The sequence below is a fragment of the Lepus europaeus genome, chromosome 11 (assembly GCF_033115175.1).
Source record: "Lepus europaeus isolate LE1 chromosome 11, mLepTim1.pri, whole genome shotgun sequence".
Lineage (NCBI taxonomy): Eukaryota > Metazoa > Chordata > Mammalia > Lagomorpha > Leporidae > Lepus > Lepus europaeus.
In genome coordinates this window covers 10,482,299-10,508,575 of record NC_084837.1, presented here as the reverse complement: position 1 = coordinate 10,508,575, position 26,277 = coordinate 10,482,299, and the positions used below count along the sequence as shown (strand labels likewise).

Genomic DNA, 26,277 nt, shown 5'->3' with positions numbered 1-26,277 from the left:
TGCTTCACGCCAGGGCGTTAACCCACTGCGCCACAGCGCCAGCCCCTATGATATGTTTTAAAAGGGAGATACAAAACTATGTGAGCTACTACTGTTCAAAGTATATAAACAAAAACATACATATTGAAAATATGAAATGAAGGAAATCCTGACACCTGCAGCCATGAGCACGGGCTTCAGAGACATGCTAAGTGGAAGGGCTGTGCCATTGCTCACCCTGTCTGTGGTCTTCTCTCTAGGACTCCTATGCAAGCTATGACGTCAACGGGAACGATTATGACCCGTCCCCGCGGTACGACGCCAGCAATGAGAACAAGTACGTTGTTCTGTGCCCTCTCCCCTTGCTCTCCCTGCAGGCTGCACCTTGCACAGAGCGGTCCCAGAGACAGCTTGGGCTGGGGCGGGGGGCGCGTCTCCACCTGCCTGGGCGCTGTCTGGTGGGGTTTTATCTGGGAGCTGGAAGCCACGTCCACACCAGCCTTCAGGCCACGGAGGCTTCTGCGGAGCCAGCCTCTTCCTGGGGGGGTGCAGCCTCTGCTGCTCAGCTAGAAATGGAAGCTATTTCTTGTTTCCAACCATGTTGAAATGGTTCAAGAAAGAATAACGTGGAAGTCGAGGAGGTCTCCGTGGCTGGCTGGGGTAAGACAGCCGTGGTGTGTTGGAGCACACGGGTCACGGGCCTGAGTGTTTGTGACACCATTCTGGACCTCATGAGCCAGGTAGAGAGGCCCTGAGTGATGCTGGACAAACCCCAGCTCTGTCACTCACTGGCCGGGGCCTCCTGCCCACTGGAGATGTTGCTGGGACTCTGTGTCTTAGAGGCTGTCCCAGGAGCTGCCGCTCTGCTTCCTGCGACTGGTGTGAGGTTTGGGGAGAGGGCAGGTGAGGGATCCGCCCAGCGGCTGCCCAGGCTGCTGTGGGGGTCATTGCGGGCCCATCCTTTTGTAAAGGGACTTGGGCAGCCCCGGCCCTGGATGCTCACGTGTGCGGCCAGTTTATCCTTTCTCTACCAGTAGACCCCAAGCCCCGAGTCCTTAGCGTTCTTCTGAAAATGTTTAGAGGAAAATCCCAAGCGCCCTTGCATTCTTCCCCCAGTTCTGGACCAGGTGCTAGCCCGACCCTCCCACCAGCGTCTCTTAGCCGAGGTTGATCTGACTCAGGCCTGCGTGACACCGTGTGGGCCCGCATAGGCCACTGCCAGGGCTGCCTGCCTGCCTCACGTCTCAGGGTGCCCTTGCTGCCCCACCGGGAGGCCACCTGGGGCCGCAGGAGCAGGGAGGAGCGATCTGGCGCCTATGCAGTGACCCTTGAAGGGCGGGATCGAATGGATCCGTGTGCCCTGTGTCCGGCCCCAGTCCCGGGGCCAAGCGAATTGAAGGGAACGACAGCTGAGGCCCTCCAGAGGGCCAGACGGGGACCCGTTTTTAAAGGCGGCTTTAAACTTGAATCAATGATCCCGGTTCCCGTGGACTCTTCTCAGAGACGTGCTGTTTGAATTTACCCATTTTTCAGCCTCCGTGGGAGAAATTGACCCAAGGTGGCACACTGAGAATGGAGTCATTACTGAGCACAGCGATAGGTTTTTCTGGTAATTTCTTCGCTGCTATGGCGTGTCCATGCTTCCTCGGCTCCTGCTTACACGGCAGTAGGAGTGCTGAGGGGACTGTCCTTGGGGGTGAGGGGTGCCCTATGTACACAGCGGCAAGACCTGAGACATCAATGCTGGTTTCTTCTTTCTTTCATGCCATCAGGTAGGGAGGCATTGATGCTACACCTGTGTGTGCCAAGTGTCATGTTGTCAGTCCTAAGAGACACAGAGCTGATGGAGCACGGTCCCTGCCCCATGAGCAGAAGTGACGGCGGGGGGGGGGTGGGGTGGGGAGGGGGGCAGGGGACAAGCCCAGGGCCAAGAGTATGAGAGCAGGTGCCCTGCCCCTGACTTAAGGGCGAGGGGAGGCATCCTGCAAGAGATGGCCCATGCACAGGTGTGTGCGGCTCGCAGGGGCCAGGAAGGGCCACGTACAGCCCGGCTTGATGCTCCCTCCCGGCTGAGGGTGGCGACGAGAAAGGCAGTGGGGGCTGGGGACAGCTGACTCTTGTCGCCGACGCATGCAGTTCCCTAGGATTTGCTGGGCTGGGTCCTCACCGTGTTTGCTCCTTTGCTTCAGACACGGCACTCGCTGTGCGGGAGAAGTCGCTGCTTCAGCCAACAACTCGTACTGCATCGTGGGCATAGCATACAACGCGAAAATCGGAGGTAAGGCTGGGGCGTGCAGCCTGGGAGCTGAGCGGCCGGGGGCCCCGGGGACCATAGCGTGCCCTTCTTGCAGGCTCAGCAGCCTCATGTCCTTCAGCCATGGCCGTGCCAAACCCCGGGCCAGCAGCAGCAAGGCCACATGTGCCGTGGCCCAGGCAGCACGCGTGCTGGGGCCTTGAGACAGGAGTTTCTCACAGCTTTGCCTGCAGAGCCATCATAGCTCCCCTCAGGAAGGCCCCCTCTTTTTCTCCTCTGGGTCTGCTAGCCTGGCCTCTGGCTGTCAGATACCCCCCTAAATGGCCGTGATGGTCCTCTCCTGCTTCTAGCCCTTGGCTGGCCCTCTGTCTCTTCCCATATAGATTTACAGTCTTTTCGTTTCTTTCTGAGTCCGACTCCCACTCGAACCTGCTGACCCACTTCTTCTGCCCCTGCCCCTCTGCTTTAGCCAGACCCTCTGTAGGGAGGGGCTGAGATGCCAGAGAGCCCCAGTGCCTGCCGATCTCACCTGGGACGCGTGGCCATTCTCACGCACCCTCCAGGCACGGCTGGGCTGCCTCCTCTCAGCTCTACTCACAAGCTGCACAAGGCTGGGGGGTTGGGCCAGGGGTTTGCTGGGCCATTCCGTCCTTGGGGGATTTCTTGAGTTTTGTTTAGAAAGAGGGTCCCAAGCTTTTACTTACTTTTCCCTGGGTAATCTTTGAAGTCGCCAGGATCTGTGGTTCTGTGACAGGTGTACGCCCCAAGGGCGTGTCGTTGAGTCTGGGTTCAAATTGGGGGTCTCAGCTGATGGCCTCACTCCTCTGGAGATGCAGGGGTGCTCCCTGGAGCCTTGGTGATGAGTGAGAAACCCTAAGAAGCCTTCCCACGTGCGGTGGAATCAGGCTGACCTGAGCACCACTCCCCTTCCCCATTCCCACCATCCCCGGCTGTGTGTCCTTGGACAACCCACAAGCCGGCCCTGCATAAGCTGTCTGCTTTTGTGGGGGGAAGTGGCAGTGACGTGGCTTTCTTGTGGCGCTGAAGTCAGACTCCACATGTGTGAGCGTGGGCTCGGAGCCTGGCCTGCAGGGAGCCGCTGGCCTCCTCGCTCCCTGATGCAGGAACCCCCGGGAGAGAGAACGAAGATGTTCGTGTTGCTTTGAGTGAGGGGTTGGAGGCCAGTGTTGGGCTTACGTTGGTTAGCTTTCCGTTACTTTAATGAAAATACCTGAGAAGACCTTCTTGAGGTCAAGGCTACTTCCGTTAGTGGTTTGGAAGTTCACTGTTCATGATCAGCTGGCTCCATGGTCTGGCATTGGATGGATGCTGACGGTGGCAGAGCAGGTGCAGAGGGGCCGTCCCATGGCAACCAGGAAACAGAGAAGCTTTGTGAAACAAAGCTGGGATACCCAGTCCTCTCCTGAGAGCTACCTGCCGAGGACAAGCCCGCAGGACCAAAAGACCTACCCCTGGGCCCACCTCCCAGCTGTCAAATTTAGATTATGACTCTATTCTAATCCACTGTTAAAGCATTAACCCACTAGCTGGCTTCTTAAACATTTATTTTTATGTATTTGAAACACAATGACAGAGATGGAGAGATATTTCAGCTGGTTTACTCCTCAAATGGCTGCAACAGCCATGGCTGGACCAGGCTGAAGCCGGGAGCCAGAAGCTCCATCTGGGTCTCCCACATGAGTGGCAGGGGCCCAAGTAGTTGGTCCATCTTCTGCTGCTTTCCAGGTGCATTAGCAAAGAGCTGGATTGGAAGCAGAGCAGCCAGGACTTGAACTGGCACCATAGGGGATTGGGGACACCAGCATCACAGGTGGCAGTTTAACCCACTGTACCCCAACACTGCCTCCAATCCATTAACGGTTAACATAAGACTTTGGGGTTTAAATGTCTCCCTGAGTTGGGGGAGCCAAGTTGTGTTCGGTCCATAATGGGGTTGTGTGAGTTTTGCTCCTCCAAATCCTGGCAGTCCTCGATGTGCCCCTGGCAGGCAGCCAGGACATCAGCTGGACGCTGTTCGGAGCACAGACTCCTAGCCCCCGTCTCAGACCTTGCAGATGCTGTCTTCAGAGTGACAGACCCCCAGAGGCTGTGCCTGCGGATGGCACTGGAGGAGCAAGTGCGCAGGACTTGGGGTGATGCAGGCAGGGAAGCGTGAGGCGGTCCAGGGAAGAGATGCCCTGCAGAACCTCCCAGAGAGCTGCTCAGCTTGTGACCATCGGGCAGTTCCACCCTCACGCAGGAGTGGAGACCCAGGCTTCCCAGAGTCTGTGGTGAGCACCTCCACTTGCTGGGCTTGGGAACAGGGTTTTAAACACACACACACAAAAAAAACAAAAAACAGATCGAGAGAGAGAGAGACAGAGAGACTGACCATCCATGGGCTGGCTCACTCCCCAAATGGCCAGGCCAAAGCCAGGAACTCCAGCCGGGTGTCCCACATGGGTGGCAGGTGCCCAAGTACTCAGGCCATCTTCCTTCCAGGCACATTAACAGGAAACTGGATTGGAAGCAGAGTAGCTGGGACTCAAACAGGTGCTCTGACGGGGTGCTGGCATCACAGGTAGCAGCTTGAACTGCTGCGCCACAACACCAGCTCCAACCGGAATGTTTTAAATTAATACACTGAATATGTCCGCGTGCCCTTTGAACATATACTTTGTGGATACACTGAGGGAGGAAAGAAAGATGACAGACACAGTCGGGGCCTCCGGGAAGACCGTAGGGGAACAAAGTCTGAAATGAGAGGGGCAGCTAGGGAGCCCAGGAGCCTCAAGGCAGGCCCTCCGTGAAGGCAGACACACAGGACCTGCCCGAGCTCTGCACGGAAGGATTCCACTGTGCGTGGACAGGGTGTGGAGAAATCGGCAGGCTTTGGAGCATGGAGCTGGGGGCAAAGGGAGCCTGGGGCTGAGGCCGGGACGTAGGAACGCAGGTGTGATGTGGAGGCTGGCCTTGACTCAAGGACCGCTAGATAGCGTGTGGCCTCAAAGCTGCTGGACATGGCTTTAGTCTCTGCATGCAGACAGCCACCCCTCCCTCCTGCCCCTCCTTCTAAGCCCACGCCTGTGTGAGGCAGCCTTTGGGTGGGGACCCCAGCATGGCATGGCCTCCCTTCCAGTGTGCTAGTGCAGGCAGGGAATCCCTCTGAATGCCCCTGGAGCTGGCCTTGAAGCTAACTTCTTTTTGTCATTTTTTTCCCTTTACTTTTTTGCTGAAGAGGCTATAATGTTTATGCTAACTTTTCCCAGTTTATCTGGGATTAATAGTTGACTATCCCTTGTCCAAAATTCTTGGGAGCAAGAAGTATTTCAGATTTGAGCTTTCTTTCAGATTTTTGGAATATTTTCATATGTATAATAAAATATCTTGGGAATTAGACTCAAATCTAAACACAAAATTCCATTTTGCTTCACATATAAGTTATACACATAGAATTAAGGTAATTTTATACATTTTTAGTGTACCTGCCCTTGTTTTTAAGAGACTTATTTATTTTGAAATGTAGAGTTACAGAGAGAGTGAAAGAGAGAGAGAGAGAGAAACACAGAGAGAGGTTTTCCATCCACTGGTTCATTTCCCAAATGGCCACAGAACCCAGGGCTGGGTGATGCCAAAGCCAGGATCTTCCTCTGGGTCTCCCACATGGGTGCAGGGACCCAAGGACTTGGGCCATCTTCCACTGCTTTCTCAGGCCATTAACAGGGAACTGGATTGGAAGTGGAGCAGTTGGACTCGAACTAGCACCCAAATGGGATACCAGCACTGCACGTAGTGGCTTAACCTGCTACACCACAGCACCAGCCCCCACAGCTGCCTTTTGCATGTGACCCATCACAGGAAAGCAGATGTGGAATTTCCCAATTGTAGCATAACAGCAGCACTCAAAAAAGTTTTGGATTCCAGAGTATTTCAGATTTCAGATTTCAAATTTCTGCATGACCAGAAGTAGATTTACAGACAGTGAGAGGGAGAGACAGAGAAAGAGGTCTTCCACCTGCTGATTCACTTCCCAATGGCTGCAACGTCCAGAGCTGAGCTGATCAAGAGCCAGGAGCCAAGAGCTTCCTCCGGGTCTCTCATGAGGGAGCAGGGGCCTCAGGGCTTGGGCCATCTTCTACTCCCTTCTCCAGCCATAGTAGAGAGCTGGATCAGAAGAGGAGCAGCCAGGACTAGAACCGGCACCCTTATGGGATGCCAGAGCCGCAGAAGGAGGATTAACCTATTGCGCCACAGCGCCAGACCCGGATTTCAGATTTTTGTATCACAGATGTTCACCCTGTATACTATTTTATGTACAATATATGAATCTCAAACAGATGATTTCAATTCACAGTTACTCTGTCCTATAACATTGTACGTCATATGTTATAAAACCGTAGTGCCTTGCTGTTATTCTTGCTTTAAATACTCAGGTAACTTTAACTTAGTCATGAAAGGAAACACACGTACCCACCTATGTTCCACTCCAAGGGCACTCTGAGTTTCCCCAGCTTCAGGTTTCCATCCTGTTTCCATTTTTCTTCAGCCTGAAGAATTTCATCCAGTGGCTTTTGAAACGCAGATATCCTGGTGAAAAAAAATCTCTCAGATTTATTTATAATTGTCTTTGCTTTATCTTCATTTCTGGAAGAATTTTTGCTGAGCATAGAGTTCCTTTGAATGTTTTAAAGTTGCTGCTCCATCGTCTACTGGGGAGCATTGTGTCTTGTGCCAAGTCAGCCATTATCCTCGTTTCTTTTATGTAATGGCATTTGGGTTTCCTTTTCTTCTTTTTTATGGACAGCTTTTATAATGTTATTTTTTTATTTCTTTTATTTGTGCCTTTGACTACAATGTTCTTTTGTGTACTTCTCTGAATATGATTCTTGGGGTTTGCTGTCTTAGTGGGCTCTCTTTTTTTCCCTTGAATTTGGAAACATTTTTGTCAGTATTCCTTCACAGATTTTTTTCATTCCATTTTACTCTCATTTCCCTTGGAACCAATTAGTTGTTAGACTGCTTGATATACCTCACGTGTCTGTTTATTTTTTTAAACCTTTTGTTTCTGGGCCAGCATTGTGGTGCAGTGGGTAAAGCCACCACCTGCAGTGCCAGCATCCCATATGAGCATCAGTTTGAGACCCTGCTGCTCCACTTCCCATCCAGTTCGCTGCTATAGTGGCCTGGAAAAGCAGTGGAAGATGGCTCAGGTGCTTGGGCCCCTGCACCTATGTGGGAGACCCAGAAGAAGCTCTTGACTCCTGGCTTCAGCCTGGCCCAGCCCCAGCCATTGCAGCTATTTGGGAGTGAACCAGGAGGTAGAAGACCTCTCCCCCTGCCCTCTCTTCCTATCTCTGTAATTCTGACTTTCAAATAAGTAAATAAATCTTTGAAAAAAAATCTTTTGTTTCTCTGTGTGCTTCAAATTAGATGATTCCTATCAGACTTTCTTCAGGTTCACTAACACATTCTTCAGTCAAGTCCATTCTTAATTCCATCCCAAGATTCTTTAAGATCTCACAGATTGCACTTTGCTGTCTTATGATTTCCATTGGCTCTTTTTTCTCTTTTTACTGTTTCCAATCTCTCCTGAGCTTCCCCATCTCTTCACCTGTTGTATCTGTCTTTTATTTTAAGCTCTTTAGCATGCCTGTAAGACATAACGTCTTTTGTACTGATTACAGTAACTAGGTTTTCTGATGATTGATTCAGCTCTTTACAATGGGGTACATATTCCTGTTCCTTTGCACAGGTCTAGTAATTTTTTATTATACATTTGGCATTGTTATGCTACATTGTGTAATCTTTGGATTCTGTTTCTTTGAATATGGTTGAATTTTGTTCCAATAGTTACATTGGAACTGTTTTTTTTTTTAACAGTTGGTTTTCTGATTTCCCCTTAGCCTTAAGGAATATCTCTTAGCCCAGGTGCATAATCTTTGCTCCTGTACCATGATCCCTTTGGTATTTCAGGGGAATGTTTACCAAGACCTTTGACCTAGCAGCACACACTCCAGACTGGGTCCCTGCAAAGGCAGCAGCTGGAGTCTCTGCTCAGCTCCTTCTGTCTTTCAGCTGTTGTTTTCCTCCTGGACTTGTTCGCTTTTGCCCACACGTGGACCGTTTAGGGGCAGTGAGTGGTTCCGGGCAGTTCGCATGTCCTCCTCTCCTGTCCGAGTTCTCCCTTGGTTTCCAGCTTCTGCGACTCCGCAGGAGAGTAACGTTACATTCCCTGGGTTCTACCCTCTGTGCCGAGAGGAATGGGAGCTCCCTCGGGACAAGTCCGGTGACATGCCTTCTTTCCAGAACCCCCGTGTGCTCTGCCTTCTTTGGGTTACTCCCCAGTGCCCTTAAAAGCTTGGATTCTTTAAAATAAATATTTTTTCAGAGTTTGTAATGATTATCTTTAGAAGAATTAGTCTGATAGGAGCTACTCTGCCGTTGTTGAAACTAAAGCTTGTGGTTTGTTTCTTTACCGGTTTGGTTGTGCATTAGTTCTCCATGGCTACATGTCGGTCATTCCAAAATGTAGCTGTTTAAAGTAACAGATGTTTGTAACGTTTGTTACAGCACAGACCTTGGCCCTGCTCAGTGGCTCTGGCTCAGGGTCACTGACAACATGGAAGTCAGGCTGTTGGCTATGACAATACTGAGAAATCTTGATGGGGGCTGGGGCATCCACTCCCAAATCAGGTCCCTGACGCAGCCATTAGTTGGCATCCTTGGTCCCCTTGCTGGTTGCTGATTGGCAGGAGGCTTTGATTCTCGCCACGCGTGGCTTTCTCCTTGCACTGTCCGAGCATCTTCCTGAGAGCCGGCCTTCCACGTCGCACACAGTCCCAGAGAGAAGGCAGGAGAAGCAGCAGTGTCAGCCGTGACCTGGTTCTGGAATCACACCCCATCTCTCTGCCACCCTCTGGTCGTTAGAAGCAGACACAAGTCTCCCATGCACTCAAGGGGCAGGAAGGTGTCTACATCTTCTGACTGAAAAGGTGTTGAAGAATCTGCGGATGTATTTTCAAATCGCCTAAATCGTTGGACTACATGTTTACACAGGGGAATAACTTTAACCTCCTTTCTTTGGAACACTGTACGTGTTTCTTACACATTGTATCATATACAAATACTTCAATGAGAGACATAGTGGAACTGTCCTTATAACCTCCAGAGTAAACTCCCCAGGCCCCACACCCTCGGTTTCACCTATGTCGGGAGATATGCATCCCCAGGAATCCAGAAGTGTGCATTATCTTCATTGCTTTCAGAGAGGAGAGTGGGGTAGTCCCTGATGAACTGCAGTTTAGAGAAATTTAAATTTTTTATTAAATTGCCAAGCTGCATACTCATTTCTGCCCTTTTTTCCTACGTGTAATATTTTGTTAAAAATCTGGTTAATGTTTTTATGACGTCAGACTTGTTCATTTTTCTTTGTGTCTGGAGTTTGAGATCTAGCTTAGAAAAACCCAAGATAATCTATTTTCCTGTGTTTTTTCTAGAAATTGAATTTTGGAACAATAGTTTATTTTAAAAGCTTAATGGTTTTGTCTTCTATGTTTAGCTTTTTTTTTTAAGATTTATTTTATTTATTTGAAAGACAGAGTTACAGAGAGAGGAAGAGACAGAGAGAAAGAGATCTTCTACCTGCTGTTTACTCCCCAAATGACCACAACTAGGGGCTGGGAGCCAGGAGCTTCTTCCAGGTCTCACATATGGGTACAGGGCCCCAAGGACTTGGACCATCTTCTGCTTTCCCAGGCACATTAGCAGGGAGCTGGATTGGAGGTGGAACAGCTGGGACCTGAACTGGTGTCCATATGGGATCCTGGTACTGCAGGTGACAGCCCAACCTGTCACTCCGCAATGCCAGACCCATGTTAAGCTTTATAATCCATATGGAATTTTTTCCTGTGACTAATGGGAGATAGAAACCTGACTGTTTTCTATACCAATTAGTGCTCGGTGATCCTGCTTCTACCTTAGCACATCCTAGATTCCTGTGTGTGCTGGCTCACCCTTTTTGTTTCATTGGCCTTTTTTTTTTTTCTAAGTCTGAATGAACAATATCACTCCCTGAATTATTATAGTTTAGGAGAATTTTGGTTTTTGAGAATTTTTTGATAAGTGACAGCACAAATTTTCTCTTGTGGTTCTTCTTCAAAAATTTCTTGGCTATTGTTGCACATTTTCTCTTTCAGATGAACTTGAGAATCTGCTTGTCAAGTTCCATAAAAAATCCTGTTTGGATTTTGCATGGGATTGCATGGAAATTATAGATTAATTGGGGGAGCAATGGCAGCCTTCCCACCCAGGAACATGGTATGTTGTCATTTATTCAGGCTTGTGCATCATTTTAAAAAATTGGAGCACTTTCTCAATGTGGATCTTATGCAGCTCTGATTAGCTTTATATCTAGGTTGATTTTTTTTTTTTTTTCAAAATTGTATCTCTAGTAGTGGTTATTGGAGAGCATTCCGGGAAGGTGTTGATTCTGTGGGTTGGTTTTTGTTTCTGGCCACCCTGTTGAGCTCTACAGGAGCAATGATGTTCCCTGGATTCTCTTGGCTTTTCTAGATAGACGTGAGTCATAGCTATCTGTAAAGGTACAGGTGGTTCTGTCTTTGCAATATGGATAATTCTCTTTTTCTTACCTTATTTCAACATACAGGGACTCCTGGTGAATACTGAACAATGGTTTGCAGATTTATAGGTTTTGTTTTATTTCTTGCTTATACAGGAATGCTTCTAGTTTTTTACTAATAGTGGCTACCTTATGTAGGTTTTCTATAGTTACCCTTTATCAAGTTAATGAAATTTTATTATATTTCTACTTTTCCAAGAGATTCAATCAGCAATGAAAACTGAATTTTTTTTTTTTAAATAAGTGTTGAGGTCATTGTTTTTCAGTTTTACCATTTGGTCTGTTTAATGTAGTAAATCATATTAACAGATTTTTAACTTGCAAAATGTATTTATTTTTCTCTATTTGAAAGGCAGAGAGATGGGAAGGAGGGAAGGAGAGTGAGGAAGAGAGAGAGGCCTCTTATCTGCTCGTTCCTTCCCCAAATGCCTGCAACAGCTAGGGCTGGGGAAGGCTGAACCTGGGACCAGAGATTCAATACGGGTCTCCCACGTGGGTGCATAGACCTACGCTTTTTAGTTTTGTTTTGTTGACAGGTAGAGTGGACAGTGAGAGAGAGAGACAGAAAGAAAGGTCTTTGCCGTTGGTTCACCCCCCAATCCGGTGCACCGCGCTGATCCAAAGCCAGGAGCCAGGTGCTTCTCCTTGTCTCCCACTGGGTGCAGGGCCCAAGCATTTGGGCCATCCTTCACTGCACTCCCGGGCCATAGCAGAGAGCTGGACTGGAAGAGGAGCAACTGGGACAGAATCCAGCGCCCCGACCGGGACTAGAACCCGGTGTGCCGGCGCCACAGGCGGAGGGTTAGCCTGTTGAACCGCGGCGCCGGCCAGACCTATGCTTTTGAGCCAGCTCCTGTCTCCTAGGGCGCACATTCGCAGGAAGCTGGAATTGGGAGTGGAGCTGGGATTTGAACCCAGGTTTCCTGAGCTGCATCTTTACCGCTACACTAAATGCCAGCCCCGCCCTGCCTCAATAGGTTTTTTTAACTTTGCAGTTTCTTTCATTCTTGGAATAAACTCCACTGGATCCTAAGTAGTGAACTTTTAATACACAGATGTGCATTTGACTGCTAATGTTTCACGTTCGGCTTCGGTCTCTGTTGATGGATTGGACTCTGGTTTCTGTTTTTGTGTTGTCTCTCCGGTTGGGTACCATGGCTGTCCTTGGGAAGTTGGGAGATTTCCCAAGTGCACTCTGAAGCAGTTCCTGTGTTGTGGATGGTGCCTGGTTGGTGAAATGTTAGACCTCAGCAGTCAATCTGATTGGATATGGAGACGTTTCAAAGGATTGGGTCTATTCATATTTTTTTTTTATTTTTCCTTGAGGAAATTTTAGTAATTAAGTCTTCCCAGACACTCATCCATTTCGGCAGACTTTAAAATATATAGCATAAGTTTAATATGCTCATAATTTAAAAATACATTCTCCATATTTATAATTGTTCCTAATCTTGTGATGGGCTCTTCTTTTTCCCTGAATTAATGAAAATCTACTATTTCCTGTGAAATAGATTTTTTTAAGTTCCTTTATTTTCTGCCTCATGCATTCCTATTTTCTTTGTTTTGTAATTCCTCCAGCTTTCTAACGTTTAAGCTTGCTGTTTTTTTCCTGGCTCCTTGCATGGAATTCTTGTTTAGTTCTAGGTTTTTATGTGTTCTGATAAATAAATAAATAAATGTTCTCTAGATTTTCCTTTCAACACCTATCACTGGTTTAGTTTCAGCTTGGATTTTTCTCTGTAATTGAAGGTTTATTTAGAACAGACCTTTTTTTTTTTTTTTTTAAGGTTTTGTTTACTTATTTGAAATATAGAAAGAGGAAAAAGAGAGAGAAAGAGGGAGAGGTATTTTCTATCCTCTGGTTCACTCCCCAGATGGCTGCAAAGGTGAGAGCTGGGCCAGCACAAAGCCGGGAACACAATCCAGGTCTCCACGTGGGTGGCAAGGGCCCAAGCATTTGGGCCATCTTCTGCTGCTTTCCCAGGCACATAACAGGGAGCTGGATTGGAAGTGGAGCAGCTGGAACCCGAACCTGCATCCATATGGGATGTGGGCATCACAGGCAGCAGCTTAACCTGCTGTGTCACAGCGCCAGCCGACTAGAAGAGACTTACAGAATTTTTCAGTGGAAAATGTTTTTGTGGTGTTCCTGTTGTTGCTAATTTGAACATTTATTGCATTAGGATCGGAGACCATTCCATGTAATATCTGCCTTTTGGGATTGATTGAAAATTTCTTTGTGGCCTGACACATGTTCATTGTTTGTAAATATCCCACTAGCTATTTGAAGAGTATTTTCATCCTATACTTTGAGCACAAACTTGTCTACTGTGCCAGACATTCTGTGTGAGACAGTGAGCACCAGCACACAAGCTATGTAGGTGTTCGATCAGCAACTGCATCTGGCGGACCACAGGCTGCCCTAAGCCTGTAGGTGCTTTGTTTGGCCTATATGGTTGTTTTTTTTTTTCTAAACACATTGACAAATTATGAGATTTTATGTACATATTTGAACTTGGTGTTTCTCTTGAAAAATCAAAAGCGTGGTCCATGCTGTGGCCTCACTCCTTCACGGCAGCTGTGTCCTGAGGCCCCACAGGGCTGCTTCTGCCTCCAAGAGCAGTCCCCATTTCCTCGCCTCGACCTCGCTGCCAGGCTGGGATCCCCAGCTTCTGCCCTGCCTGCCTGGAGGCCTCTGCATCGGTCAGCTGGGCGTTTGACCAAACCGATCCGGAAGTCCTGGGACCGTTCTTACCTTCGATCCACCGGACCTGTTTCTGAGACAGGGTGTCATTCTGCGATGGCTGCAGCTTTGTCAGCGTCTTTCCCTTCGCTTTGTAGGCTTCATCGCTGTGTTACAAGGTGCCTGGGGGGGTTCTCTTCCTGGTGAGATGAGTCTCTCATCAGTGTGTGGCCTTCTCTTTGTCTTGTTCTTTTTGTTTCTTTATTTGCACTTTGTCTCATATGAATATTGCCACATCTGCAGAGTTAATTTATCATCGGTTTCCTTTTCCTTATTTTAACTTTGGTTTTGTCAGCAGCCTGTGTCTGCGTTTATTTAACATAATTGAAGAATTTCTTTAAAGCGGAAATTTCATAAAAAAATTCACCCAGGTGCAGATTTCAGATGTGTTTGGATTTATTCCTGCTTTTTTTTTTTTTTTTTTTTTTTTTTTTTGACAGAGTGGACAGTGAGAGAGAGAGAGACAGAGAGAAAGGTCTTCCTTTTGCCTTTGGTTCACCCTCCAATGCCAGCCGCGGCTGACGCACTGCGGCCAGCGCACTGCGCTGATCCGATGGCAGGAGCCAGGTGCTTCTCCTGGTCTCCCATGGGGTACAGGGCCCAAGCACTTGGGCCATCCTCCACTGCACTCCCGGGCCACAGCAGAGAGCTGGCCTGGAAGAGGGGCAACCGGGACAGAATCCGGTGCCCCGACCGGAACTAGAACCCGGTGTGCCGGCACCGCAAGGTGGAGGATTAGCCTAGTGAGCCGCGGCGCCGGCCTCCTGCTTTGTATTTTGGTTTTATGTGTGTGTGTGTGTGTGTAAAACCTGTTTGTGAGTATAGATGTACATGTCTTACCTGCCTCTACCTGATAGAGTTTCTTCTCTCTTTGTTTCCATTCAGTCTAATGGCTTGAAATTTTTACTTTCTAAATCTGTTTTGTTACCCTGGAAAAAAAATACATACATATGAATATTTCTCTACAGCGTTTGGCTAATCAGTACTTGCTCCTGTTCCTGAGCAGAACCGCAGCCTCACCACCCTGGGCTTCTCTGTGCATCTCTGCTCTCTCAGCGCCTCCCTGAGCAGAGATCCAGGATCTTAACTCGATGCTCTTTTCAACAGTTTTGTGTCCTCTGTCAACAATTATTGAGCTTATCCATAAGGTTGACCAGTTCCCTTGGTCACTATCATTTCTCACGTCTTTCTTTTATATTGATTTTTAATTTTACTGCATTTTCTCATCTATCAAATCTTGTTTTCAAGACATTTTTGAGTGGTTGCTATACATATGGATGGTTATATAGATAGTAAACGATTGTAAGCTTTTTGAGTCTTTGAAAACTAAAAACATTTTAATTTTCTCCCTACAAATTTGGCTAGGTTTAGATATTAAGTTCAAAATAATTTTAAAAATACTATCCCATGACAGTATTCTTCTAAGGGTCCCTCTCTGCCTTTGATAATTTCCTTTGCTCTAAAGTTTATTTCGTCTGATATTAATGTAGTTGTTCCTGTTTCCCTTTGGTTAGGGGCTGCATGGTTATATCATTTCCCATCCTTTAACTTGCAGCTTCCCTATGTTGTTATATTTGAATTGAGTTTTTGTTAAACGGCATATATTTGGGCCAAATATTTACCAATCTCTTTCTTTTTATTGCTGTATTTAGACCATTTATGTTTAATGTAATTATTGATATGTTAGGGCTTAGGTCTTCCCTTTTATACTTTGTTTTCTCTGCTTTTCATAACTGTATTTACTTTTTTGTGCCTTCATGTGAGTTACCTGAACACTTTTTGGAACTTCACTTTGATTTATCCATGTTGTTTTTGGGGTCTCTGTTGGTATTATGCTCTTTTTTTTAAAAAAAAAAAGATTTATTTATTTATTTATTTGAAAGGCAGAGAGTTACAGAGAGGCAAAGGCATACAGAGAGGTAAGGAAGGAGGGAGAGAGAAGGGCCTTCCATCCGCTGGTTTACTCCCCAAATGGCTGCAATGGCCAGAGCTGGACCAATCCAAAGCCAGGAGCCAGAAACTTATTCGGGGTCTCTCACATGGACATAGAGGCCCAAGCACTTGGGCCATCTTCTACTGCTTTCCCAGGCCATAGCAGAGAGCTGGATGGGAAGTGGAGCAGCTGGGAGTGGAACCAGCACCCATATGGGGTGCGGGCACTGCAGGTGGAGGCTTGATCTTCTACGCCACAGCAGCAGCCCCTAGACCGAGTAGTTTCCATTGTTCTGTTTCCCAGTTCACTCTTTTTTTCTCATTGTCTCCTCCTTTCTGTTATTGAGACTCTCCACTGAGCTTTTTATTTCGGTTATTGTATTTTCAGTCACCGTGGCTCTACTTGGTTCTTCGTGTATCTTCTGTTTCTTTGTGGAAGCTGCCTTCTCATTTGTTTCCAGCGTATTTATCACTTCTCACTGAAGCCTTTCATCCTGGCTGCTTTAGTCTTTGTCAGCTCAGGTGAACACCCCGTCACTCACTGCGTGACTGGTTCATTTTTCATGCAATTGAGATCTTCCTAGTTGTTCTTAGTAGGATGCATGATTTTCACCTGAAACCCATACATTTCTGGGGCAGGTTCTCAGCGTCTGGAACTTACTTGACATCTTTGCTTTCTGCTGGCTTCGTCTCACGCTGCCACGGCGGGGGTGGGGGAGCAGCACGTGGTGACTGCCAGGTGCAGCTTTTCTTCCAGGCCCACCGTGCGTCCTCTGTTGATGCCTGCTGGCCACAGGGTTCCTCCTGGCTGCTGAGCATGGGGAGAGGGGGGCTCCAGCTGCCCGTGTGCCTCTAGTGACGCCCCAGTGGAGGTCACTTCCTGTTTCCAGGTAACCATAAAAATCCAGACCCTCTGTGGGGCCTCGTGATGCAAGTCTAGGGAGGAGGAGGGACACCTGGTTCCCAGTGGGCAGACCAGGCCCACGGGCTGCTGTCCACGACACCATGAAGCTGAACCTCTTAGTTGGAGGTGATAAAAACTCCCCTTCGCTCTGACCCACGTTGGCATCACCCAGCAGAGCGGGCAGGGCGCCCTGGTGCTTCCTCCCAAGGGTGGAGGTGTAGACCTCCCAGGGAGCCTCCATAGATAGCGATGGGTACACAGTTCTTCCTGTGGTGCTTGGCAGGAGGAGAGCAGTTATTATGTGGCCATTTCTGTCCTGGCGCTGGCCCTCCTCTGGTGTTTGCACTGGAGAAAGTAGTCTCTTGTTGTGGCTTTTTTGTCTGCTCCCCTGGGTGTTTCTGGGTGGCCGGCATCTTCATCTTCATCTCTGGGATGCATGAGACAAAAAGAAGCGGAAAAGAACGCGTCACTGTGTCACTTTGTCCCACGGTCCCAGCCAGCCTGCCCTCTTTCCCCCTTGAGAGTATTCTTGCAAGTGTTTCCTGTGTGGTATCCGAGTTTGGCTTTTTTTTTTTTTTACGGGCAGAGCGGACAGTGAGAGAGAGAGACAGAGAGAAAGGTCTTCCTTTTTCCATTGGTTCACCCCCCAGATGGCCACCATGGCCGGCGCGCTGCGCCTATCCGAAGCCAAGAGCCAGGTGCCTTCTCCTGGTCTTCCATGTGGGTGCAGGGCCTGAAGACTTGGGCCATCCTCCACTGCACTCCCAGGCCACAACAGAGAGCTGGCCTGGAAGAGGAGCAACCGGGACAGAATCCAATGCCCTGACCGGGACTAGAACCCGGTGTGCCGGTGCCGCAGGCAGAGGATTAGCCTAGTGAGCCATGGCGCCGGCCTGAATTTGGCGTTTTGTCACAGGCAGAATGAGGAGGTTCTACTCCATCCGCCTGGTAACAGGGGCCTCCCATTGATTTCTGCAGACGCTGTAGCTCCTCATGTTCTTGTGAGCACATGTGTGATACGTAACTCTGAAGGTCTTTTCTGTTTCTTCTATGAACCCTATCTCTGGGTTCCTCTGATTTTTGTCTGTTGCTTTGTAATTTGCTTCTCTCTCTGGATGCTTTTCCTCAAATATTTGCTCTGATTCTCAGTTGGCCACTCGTGTCTGTGCCCACAGACCCCTGTGTGGCAAGGGGGGCTGTCCAGTCTGACGGCAGGAATCTTTCTGTGCTGTGGGGCAGGGAGGCCTTTCTCTCCTGGGAGGGTGGTGGGTGGCTCGCTGTTCCTAGGGCACTGTCCCAGCCGATGGCCTCAGCGCTCTCTTTGACCATGAGGCTCTGGCTGGCTCTGGCCGCCACTTACAGTGTAGAGGAGTAGGCAGCTGACCTGCTGTGCCCCCGCTGCTTGCACTGATACCTGCTTGGGACCCTTCCTGTCTGGCACACCCGCACCTCCGTGACTGCTCCTGCCCGGGAGAGGTCTCCCTGCAGGGCACTGCCTCCTGCTGCCGGCCAGTGCCATCTGCTTTTGCTTCCCACAAATCTTGGAACATTGTGCTTGCCAATTACCGGTTTGTTCTTTTCTTTCGAATTTCATTTCTAGGAATTTGGTCCCTGTGGACAGCTGGGCTGCGTGCTCAACCCTCCTTCTTGATGTGGTCATCTTAGTATCTTTATTATGATGGTGGTTGATGGCCATTGCAGCTTGCTGCTGGCTGCCAGTGCTACACCAAGAGCTCAGTCATTCTGAGCAGCGACCTTCCTGGTTTTTATTTTATTTTTTTTAAGTTTTATATTATTTATCTGAAAGGCAGAATTACAAAAAGAGAGGGAGTGGCAGAGAGAGCGAGCGAGCGAGCTAGTTTCTATCTTCTGGTTCACTCCCCAAATGACCACAACAGACATGGCTGGGCCAGACCAAAGCCAGGGGCCTGGAACTCCTTCAGGGTCTCCCACATGGGTGGTAGAAACCCAAGCACTTGGGCCATCTTCCATTGCTTTCCCAAATACTATCGTAGGGAGCCGGATCAGAAGTGGAGCAGCCGGGACTTGAACCAGTGCCCACTGGGATTCTAATGTTGTAGGTGGTGGCGGCTTTACCTTCTTGCCGCAATGCTGGCGGGTTGGATGTTATTATGACATTTTATACCAGGGAAAACACCAATCAGAGCTGAATGCCACGTCCAGGTTCACACAGCTGTCAGGAGGCAGAGCAGAGATGTGAACTCAGGACTGTGGACCTGGTGCCTGGATTTCTGCACTGCAGGTGTAGCTCTCTGATGCTAAGATGGGGCAGTGACAAGGTGGGGGCAGCAGCCCCTGAGCCCAGGGGCCCCACACGCCCAGAAAGGAAGCCTATGTGGGGTGTAAGTGCATTGTTTTATTGACCAAAGGCCATGTTCCCTCTGGCATAACTTGGCCTTGCCTTCCTCCTCACCTAAAAATGAGTGACAGTGGGAATTGTGTCGGAAAGTGGCTGTCCTCTTTCCTCACCTCTCCGCTCATTGAACCTGTCCCTGCTCTGTCGAGCTCTGAGCCTTTTATTAAAAATTTTGATCCTACACATACCTATATACAACTTTGGAGCTCTATGGTACCAAAATTCAAGGTAAGGTCATAGGAAAATGGAATTAAGAGATGGGTTTATTTTAGTGCAGAAAGAATTGAAATTGTACAAGTATTTTCATAATATACATTTTTTGAAGATTCCCCTAATATGCATGGATTTCAAAAGTATTTTGCACCAAATAAACTTATTGTATTTTATTATTACAGAGACAGAGAGGCATTTCCACCCAATGGGTTTCTTCCCAGATGCCCGTGACAACCAGGCTGTGTTAGGCCCAGAGCTGAAAGGCAGGAACCCAGTCCGGTCTTCTGTGTGGGTGGCTGGGACCCCAGTCAGTGGAGCCATCACCTGCTGCCTCCTTGGTCTGCACTGGTGAGAGGCTGGGGTCAGGAGTTTCAGAAGTGGGTCCCTGCTGCAGGACGTGGGTAACCTAGCCGCCAGGCCAGGCGCCTGCTCTGAGCTTTAACTCCGTGTTCTACGAGCACGGTGGAGTGCACTCACGTTCCTCCCTTACTCTGTGTGACGTCGCTGCTCTCTCATCCCGTCTGCTTCTGCCTGGTGTCCCCGATGAGGGTCACGAGCCTGGGCTGCGTCCCTCGGCTGCAGCTCATCGTCATCACAGGCTCACCCTGGAGGTGAGCTCCCTGGAGAGCCCTTCCTGCTGGCGCCTGCAGGGGGTGAAGGCCCCTCCGGACTGCAGGCTGAGGGCACCCAGCCCCACCCTGAGCTGGACTCTGGGGAGCCGGGTGTGCCTCTTCTTCAGCCTGAGTAGAGTGTGCAATTAGGGATGCCCTTCCCCGTGTAACTTTTTCTTGAAGGTTTATTTTATTTATTTGAAAGGCAGAGTGACAGAGAAGAGAGAGTGAGACAGAGAGAGAGCCTCCATCTGCTGGTTCAGTCCCCAAGTGGCCACATTGGCTGGTGCTAGACCAGGCTGAAGCCAGGAGCCTAAAACACCACTGGGGTTTTCCACGTGAGTGGCAGGGACCCACGTACCTGGGCCATCTTCTGCTGCCTTGCCAGGTGCATTGGCAGAGAGCTGGATCGGAAGTGGAGCAGCCCGGATTGGTGCTGGTGCTCAGATGCGGGATGCTGGCTGTGCCAGCCCCACTCCTGTAACTTTAAGAGGAACTCAATCTTTGGCAAGGTTCTCACCTGTTGCTTAACAAGATTGGTCATGTTTTCCTGGGGCAGGAGGGGCATCCTAGGGACCCCCTGTTCTTGGGGCAAGCAACATCAGCTGGAGGGACAGAAGGAGGCTCAAGGCTAAGTCAGCAGGGCCAGGCGACTTCTGGGCCAGGACCCCTGGGGCGTGACAAATGCTGGGAGGAGTACCCTGCCCAGGCCCCACACGGCCCTCGCATCTTGTCAGGCTGTTTATGGCACTTCTGGGAAGGAAAAGTAAACAGCAACAGCCAAGTCTCTGCTGGTGTTTGGCCCTGTTTTTTGCTTGGGGAACTGAATCATGTTTTTCCTGTCATAAACATGAAAACGTTAAGTACCTCACAGAGAAAGTAATGCATGCCCATAAAGGGGTTAATTGTGCTAATTCTGAGTCGCAGAATTCCGTCTCCTGTGAAGCGGTCTGGGCCTGCAGCGTCGTCTCCATGGCCGAAGGGCTCCAGATGGGTCGGGGGGCTTGGGGGAGTTGTGAACGTGGGGACCTCGTGTCATCAGGCAGCCAGGGTGCCCCTCTCCTTCATCCTTCTCCCCCAGCGTGTCCCCAAAGGCCCCTGTGTGCTGGCTCATGGCGTCCTTAGGCAAAGAGAGAAGGCAGAGATGGACAGCAGTGGCCCCAGCCCCTGTGCGCTGGGGGTCTCTGATGGCCACACCCTCCTGAAGCCCCATGCTGCAGCCACCCTGTGGGACAGGTGAGTCTGGCTCTGGGCACCTCGCAGACACAGAGGAGGGGTCATTGTGGGAGACAGACAGACAGACAGACAGACAGGAGCGGAGCAAAGCAAGCCCATTCAAGTCTCAGGGGCAAGGTCCCCTGTTCTTTTCACAGTTGGCCCCAGAGGCCACCTCAGCGCGTGCGTTTACCTTCTCTGTCGTAGGTGCACATCTGCTTGGGGTTCCCTGTTCATCTGTGCTGTGGGGACCTGTGCCCCCATCCTGGCTCAGAAGCCTGCTGTCCTGTCCTGTGTCCCAAGCTGCCACTGGCCGTCCTGGGCAGTGTCCTGTGCTCCGGCCCCCTTATCCTAGCAGGGAGACACCAGGTCTCTGGACACCTTGGGTTTTTACCCTTCTTTGAAGAACTTGTGGGACCTGCTAATGCAAGAGGCCGGTTTGAACAGTTTTTGTTGTTAGGTTTGGCAAGGCGGTCAGCTGTGGAGGTGCCTGCCACTGATGGCAACAGTGGTTTGTTGCTCACAACTCCCAGGAAGCAAGGGCACGGTACACCACGCAGGGCCCTGGGGGGACCTGCCCGGGTAGGGTCAGGAGGCAGAGGAAGTGAGAGGAAGATGTGGGCGAGAGCTGTTAGTGTTTCCATGGGAAAGAGCCAGAGAGGCGGGGCAGGCGGCCCTGGACCAACTGTCAACTGTCGTTCCAGCGGGCTGTCCCTGGTTGTCTGGCCCCTGGCCTGCGGTGATGAGGGCAGCTGGAGGGTGGCCTGGAATGCGTGCGCCCAGGGAGGTGGTGGGGTGTGGCCCTGGGTGGGCAGATTTGCATGTGAAGGGCACACTCAAGGGCAGAGTCTTTACCCTCCCTAGCAGTTAGCCAGCCTTAGAAGGGTCAGCCAGGCCCCAGTTGCTAAAGCATTAGAATATACAAAATGAGAAGACAAACTTAACACAAACCCCACCTCATACCAGCATCAGCTCATGACCCATGGCTTCACTGGGGACAAGGCCATGAGCTCACTGCTGCATCACGAGGCCACAGCCCACAGCACACACACCCACGAGCTCAGTGCCACATCATGAGGCCACAGCCCACGGCACACACACCCACGAGCTCACTGCCACATCACGGGGCCACAGCCCATGGCACACACACCCACAAGCTCACTGCCACATCACAGGACCACAGCCCACGGCACACACGCCCCTGAGCTCACTGCTGCATTATGGGGCCGCAGCCCACGGCACACACACCCCTGAGCTCACTGTCACATCACGGGGCCACAGCCCATGCACACACAACTGTGAGCTCACACAGGACCACAGCCCACGGCACACACGCCCCTGAGCTCACTGCTGCATTATGGGGCCGCAGCCCACGGCACACACGCTCATGGCCTACATCGCTGGCTGCAGCTGCCTTTCCACCCTGGAAGGGGAAGCAGTGGCTCTGTCAGGAGACGAGGGGCAGAGCAGGGAGGCCAGGAGAGATGCGGCGTGTAACTCACTGCCAGTCTCCACGTGACAGTGTGGCTGGAGAGGTGCCCTGACAGCCAGACAGCCACGGCTCCCTGAGGCTGCTGGGGAAGGCTGTTTGCAGGGGCATATTGGATATCTGGGAGTCCTGTCTCGAGTGCTAACAAGGATTGAGACAGCCTCTGGGTCTGTGGCGTTTCTAAACAGCTGCCAAGACCTTGCTGGGCTCAGAACAGCCGCTCATAGCACAGAACGTGCTGTCATTTTACTGGAAACAAAATTCTCTGTGGATTTACTAAAATAGGCTCAGGATTAATGAGCAAAATGTGTCTGGGAGACCCATTTGTCACACTCAGGGAGCCACGGTCTAATTTTGCTTGCCACTGTCATTGCTTTTGCATTGCCACTCATTTGCTGAAGGCAAAAGTTATTGCTTCTCCATGGACACAGTGGGCCCAGCTACCCCACTCCTCTGCCTTCCTGCGGACTGGGTTTGCAGCCAGGATAGGATGGCTGAGTTCTTGTGTGTGTGTGTGCATGTACACGTATGCTTATACACATACCCGTGTGCCTGGGGGTGTGTGCATGTGTGTGTGCACGTGTGTACGTGGGTATGTGTACGTGGGTGTGGGCACGTGTGTTCGTGGGTGTGGGCACGTGTGTGTGTGCACGTGTGTACGTGGGTGAGCGTGCATGTTTGTCCGTGGGTGTGCGTGCATGTGTGTGCACGTGTGTCCGTGGGTGTGTGGGCACGTATGTACGTGGGTGTGAGTGCTCCTCTCCTTGCCTTTCAGTGTTGAGCTGCCTCAGAATGTGCAGGGGAACTGCTGTCTCTCTGCTGCTCTCTAGGGCCGACTGCAGGTGGATGGTTCTGCCTCGCTTCCGTGAACCTGTTATGTGGAAAGTTGAACTAAGAAGCAAGAGAAAGGGAGAAAAGATGGGTCACTGGGAAGAAAAGTTGCATATTTTTTTTTTGGTGATGGTGTTTATAAAGAGACTTCTAAAATCATTCATTTCAGCAAGTCCTGCCAGGGCATTTTAAAAAAATTCTTGGGTTTAGGGATTCTGTTGGCGTGCATACGTCACGGAGAGCGAGGCAAGCCTGTATGAGTTTCCCGGAGGGACTTCGGGGACTCAGTGGCCGGGACGGAACTGCGAGAGAGTGGTCATGTCACGCACCCAGCACGTAGCCGCCATCTTCCTCCCGTCCACGCCGCGTCCTCGTGCCTGCAGCCTCGTCCTCACGGCAGACAGGTCAAGTGTGTTTATCCAGCCGAGCTTGCAGCCAGCGTGCGGAACAGCTACCCATTAGCTTGCTGACAATGGGGAGTTAATTTGCCGTCAAAATGGTCTGTCCGAAGTATTTTCGTACCCAGCAATTTATAGCAAATGGGTCTTTCTTTTTTCATTAGAGAAGCGATTACTGTTTTTCTTCTCCTTGGCACTTGCAGAGAGCCATTCACATTTAAAGCTAATGTTGGAACAGCAGGCTTCTACTGAAAATATTTACCTTTTCTCGGTTGGCAACTTGTCAGTGTTGGGGAAAATAGATGTTCCGTTAAAGTATAAATACACAATGCTCGCTGCCCCACACACCCGTCAGTCATCTTCCAAGTTGAAGTATGGTGAGAGGTGTCGGGAAATCCATTTGGTTTTATGTCTTTCTGTATTTTTGGACGCCTTCTGGCTTCCTGTTTGTCTTGTCCAAAAATGAGCGGTTCAGCTCCTATGACTTGTACGGAGAAGGCCTGGAACAGCAGGTTCCGTTTCACCTCTATATTATCGGAGTTGGCTCTGGCCGCCTGTGTGGCTGCAGGGTCTCCAGCCCTGGAAAGTGCATCACCGAATGCAATGGTGCTATGGTTTGCAGATTTGGTTCCTGCACTCAGACAGACTGTTAAACCCCTCAGACATAAGCTTATGGTAAAGTGAGGGCGAGGGTAGAAGCTGACTCCAGAGGTGGGTCTCATCATGGAGGCCTTGGGTCCCTGGGGGCGTGCCCTCGGAAGTGGCTCTTGTTGAATGGTTTTTCTGCAAAGCTGGAGCTGGGCCCAGCCTCATTCTGCTTCTTGGCTTGTCCTGTGGTCTGTCCATCACACACACTCCACTACCCTCACAGGAGCCAAACCAGCAGACTTGACCCTCCAGAACTTTGAGCCAGAATAAGTCTCTGTCATGTCCCTTGTCTCGGGCATTTCATTGTAGTGACAGAAGCTGACCACTACAGAGGGTGTGGAGGATGCTGCTACCATTTATTGGCAGCACCAAAAGCCAGGACCTTGACTTTGGTTTTCACTGATCGACTCAACAGCTACCTCACCAGGAAGAAGGTACAGAAAACATGGTTGAGCCATGGCCTGGGGCACACGAAGCCAGGATTCTACCCCAGACGTGAGCTGCTGTGAATTTCAGAGGGGCTGCCCTTGGCCACACCTCCAACATCCTGCACCAGCTGTGGTCCCTCTCCTGGAGGCACCTGGCCCAGCGTCCCTGTCATGGAGATGGATGGGGCTGGGTACATGGATCCGAGCCTTGGAGGGGGCCGGCACTCATGGTCGCCCGATTTCCTTTCCTCCTGGGATTCACAGTGGGGAGAGTACACTGAACTGATGTCACAGCCCTTGAGGGCTCTGCCCAGCCTGTGGAAGGAAGGAGCCTCAGACTAGATGCCGACAAACCCGGGAGCAGCTTGGTCCCCCTGTGGCTCCCTGACCTGAGAGGGGGCATAAGCGCTCGCTGAATTGGAAAGACGAACCCCTGTGTATCAAGAGACACCACAAACAATGTGAGAAGTCAGGGTTTAAACTGGGAGAGGGTTTTTACAACCTGTAGAAGCAGCACAGAGTGAGTTCCCCATCCAGGAAGACAGCAATCTGTGCTATTAAAGCATCCCCTGGTTAAGTCCAGCAGTTTTTAAAAGGTGAGGGAGTGAGTCATCCAAAATCTGAGCCCTTCCTCTGACGGCCAGGGTGGCAGGACACGGGGCGGGGGTCACGTCCTCGTTCTGTGTTGGGTAGAGGCCTCATTTACTAGGCTTTATAATCAGTGCGTGTGACGTAGAATCCTTAGTACATAACAAATAGTGTTTTGTTTAAATTTTTGTAGACTTTTTATTTGAAAGGCAGAGTTACAGAGAGAGAGAGAGATCTTCCATCTTCTGGTTCACCCACCAAATGGCCATAATGGCCATAGTTGGGCCAGACTGAAGCCAGGAGCCAGGGGCTTTATCTAGGTCTCCCACCTGGGTACAGGGGCCCAAGCACTTGGGCCATCTTCCACTGCTTTCCCAGGTGCATTAGCAGGGAGCTGGATTGGAGCAGCTGAGACTTAAGGCAGTGCTCATATGGGATGCCGGTGTCACAGGTGGTGGCTTCACCATTGCACCACAGCACCGGCCACTGCGGTAACTCGTGAATTCCATGGCTCAGGGCTGTACAGTTTCAGGGCCACTGTTGACAGAGAGAACCTGGGCCTTCAGAACGGGGTCAGATGGATGGCAGAAGAGAAGAACTGACTGCAGCAAGTCCTCACATCCCCTGTAGGCAGACAGGCCCTCACCCTGGCCAGCCATGGGGCGCAGTTGTTTATGATCCATGTGGGGCTGGGCCAGAGCCACTGCTGGGTGTTGGAGACCTCTGCCCATCAATTATCCATTGGAAGTGACAGCGCAGTGCCCCCGATTGCCATTTATTTATTTTTATACTACTTGGGAAGATGCACACCTAGTCATTATTTTTTAAAAGATTTATTTATTGGAAATGCACAGGGACATGGAGAGGGAGAGACAGGGAGTGCAAGAGATCATCCATCTACTGGCTCACTCCCTGAATGGCCGCTCCTGAAGCCAGGAGCCAGGAACTCCATCCGGGTTTCCCACATGAGTGGCAAGGACCCAAGCACTCGGACCATCCTCCACTGCTTTCCCCGCCACATCAGCAGGG

General features: G+C 50.3%; 1 protein-coding gene across 2 annotated transcripts in view; it reads left to right on the top strand.

Moving 5' to 3' along the window:
- Positions 1 to 26,277, top strand: part of PCSK6 (proprotein convertase subtilisin/kexin type 6) — a 171,816-nt gene that overhangs the window by 61,422 nt on the left and 84,117 nt on the right. For both annotated transcript variants that reach the window (XM_062204976.1, XM_062204975.1), the window contains exons 5-6: positions 240 to 316; positions 2,169 to 2,257. In XM_062204976.1, the coding sequence (XP_062060960.1) occupies positions 240 to 316; positions 2,169 to 2,257 (166 nt within the window). The remainder of the gene's footprint in view (positions 1 to 239; positions 317 to 2,168; positions 2,258 to 26,277) is intronic.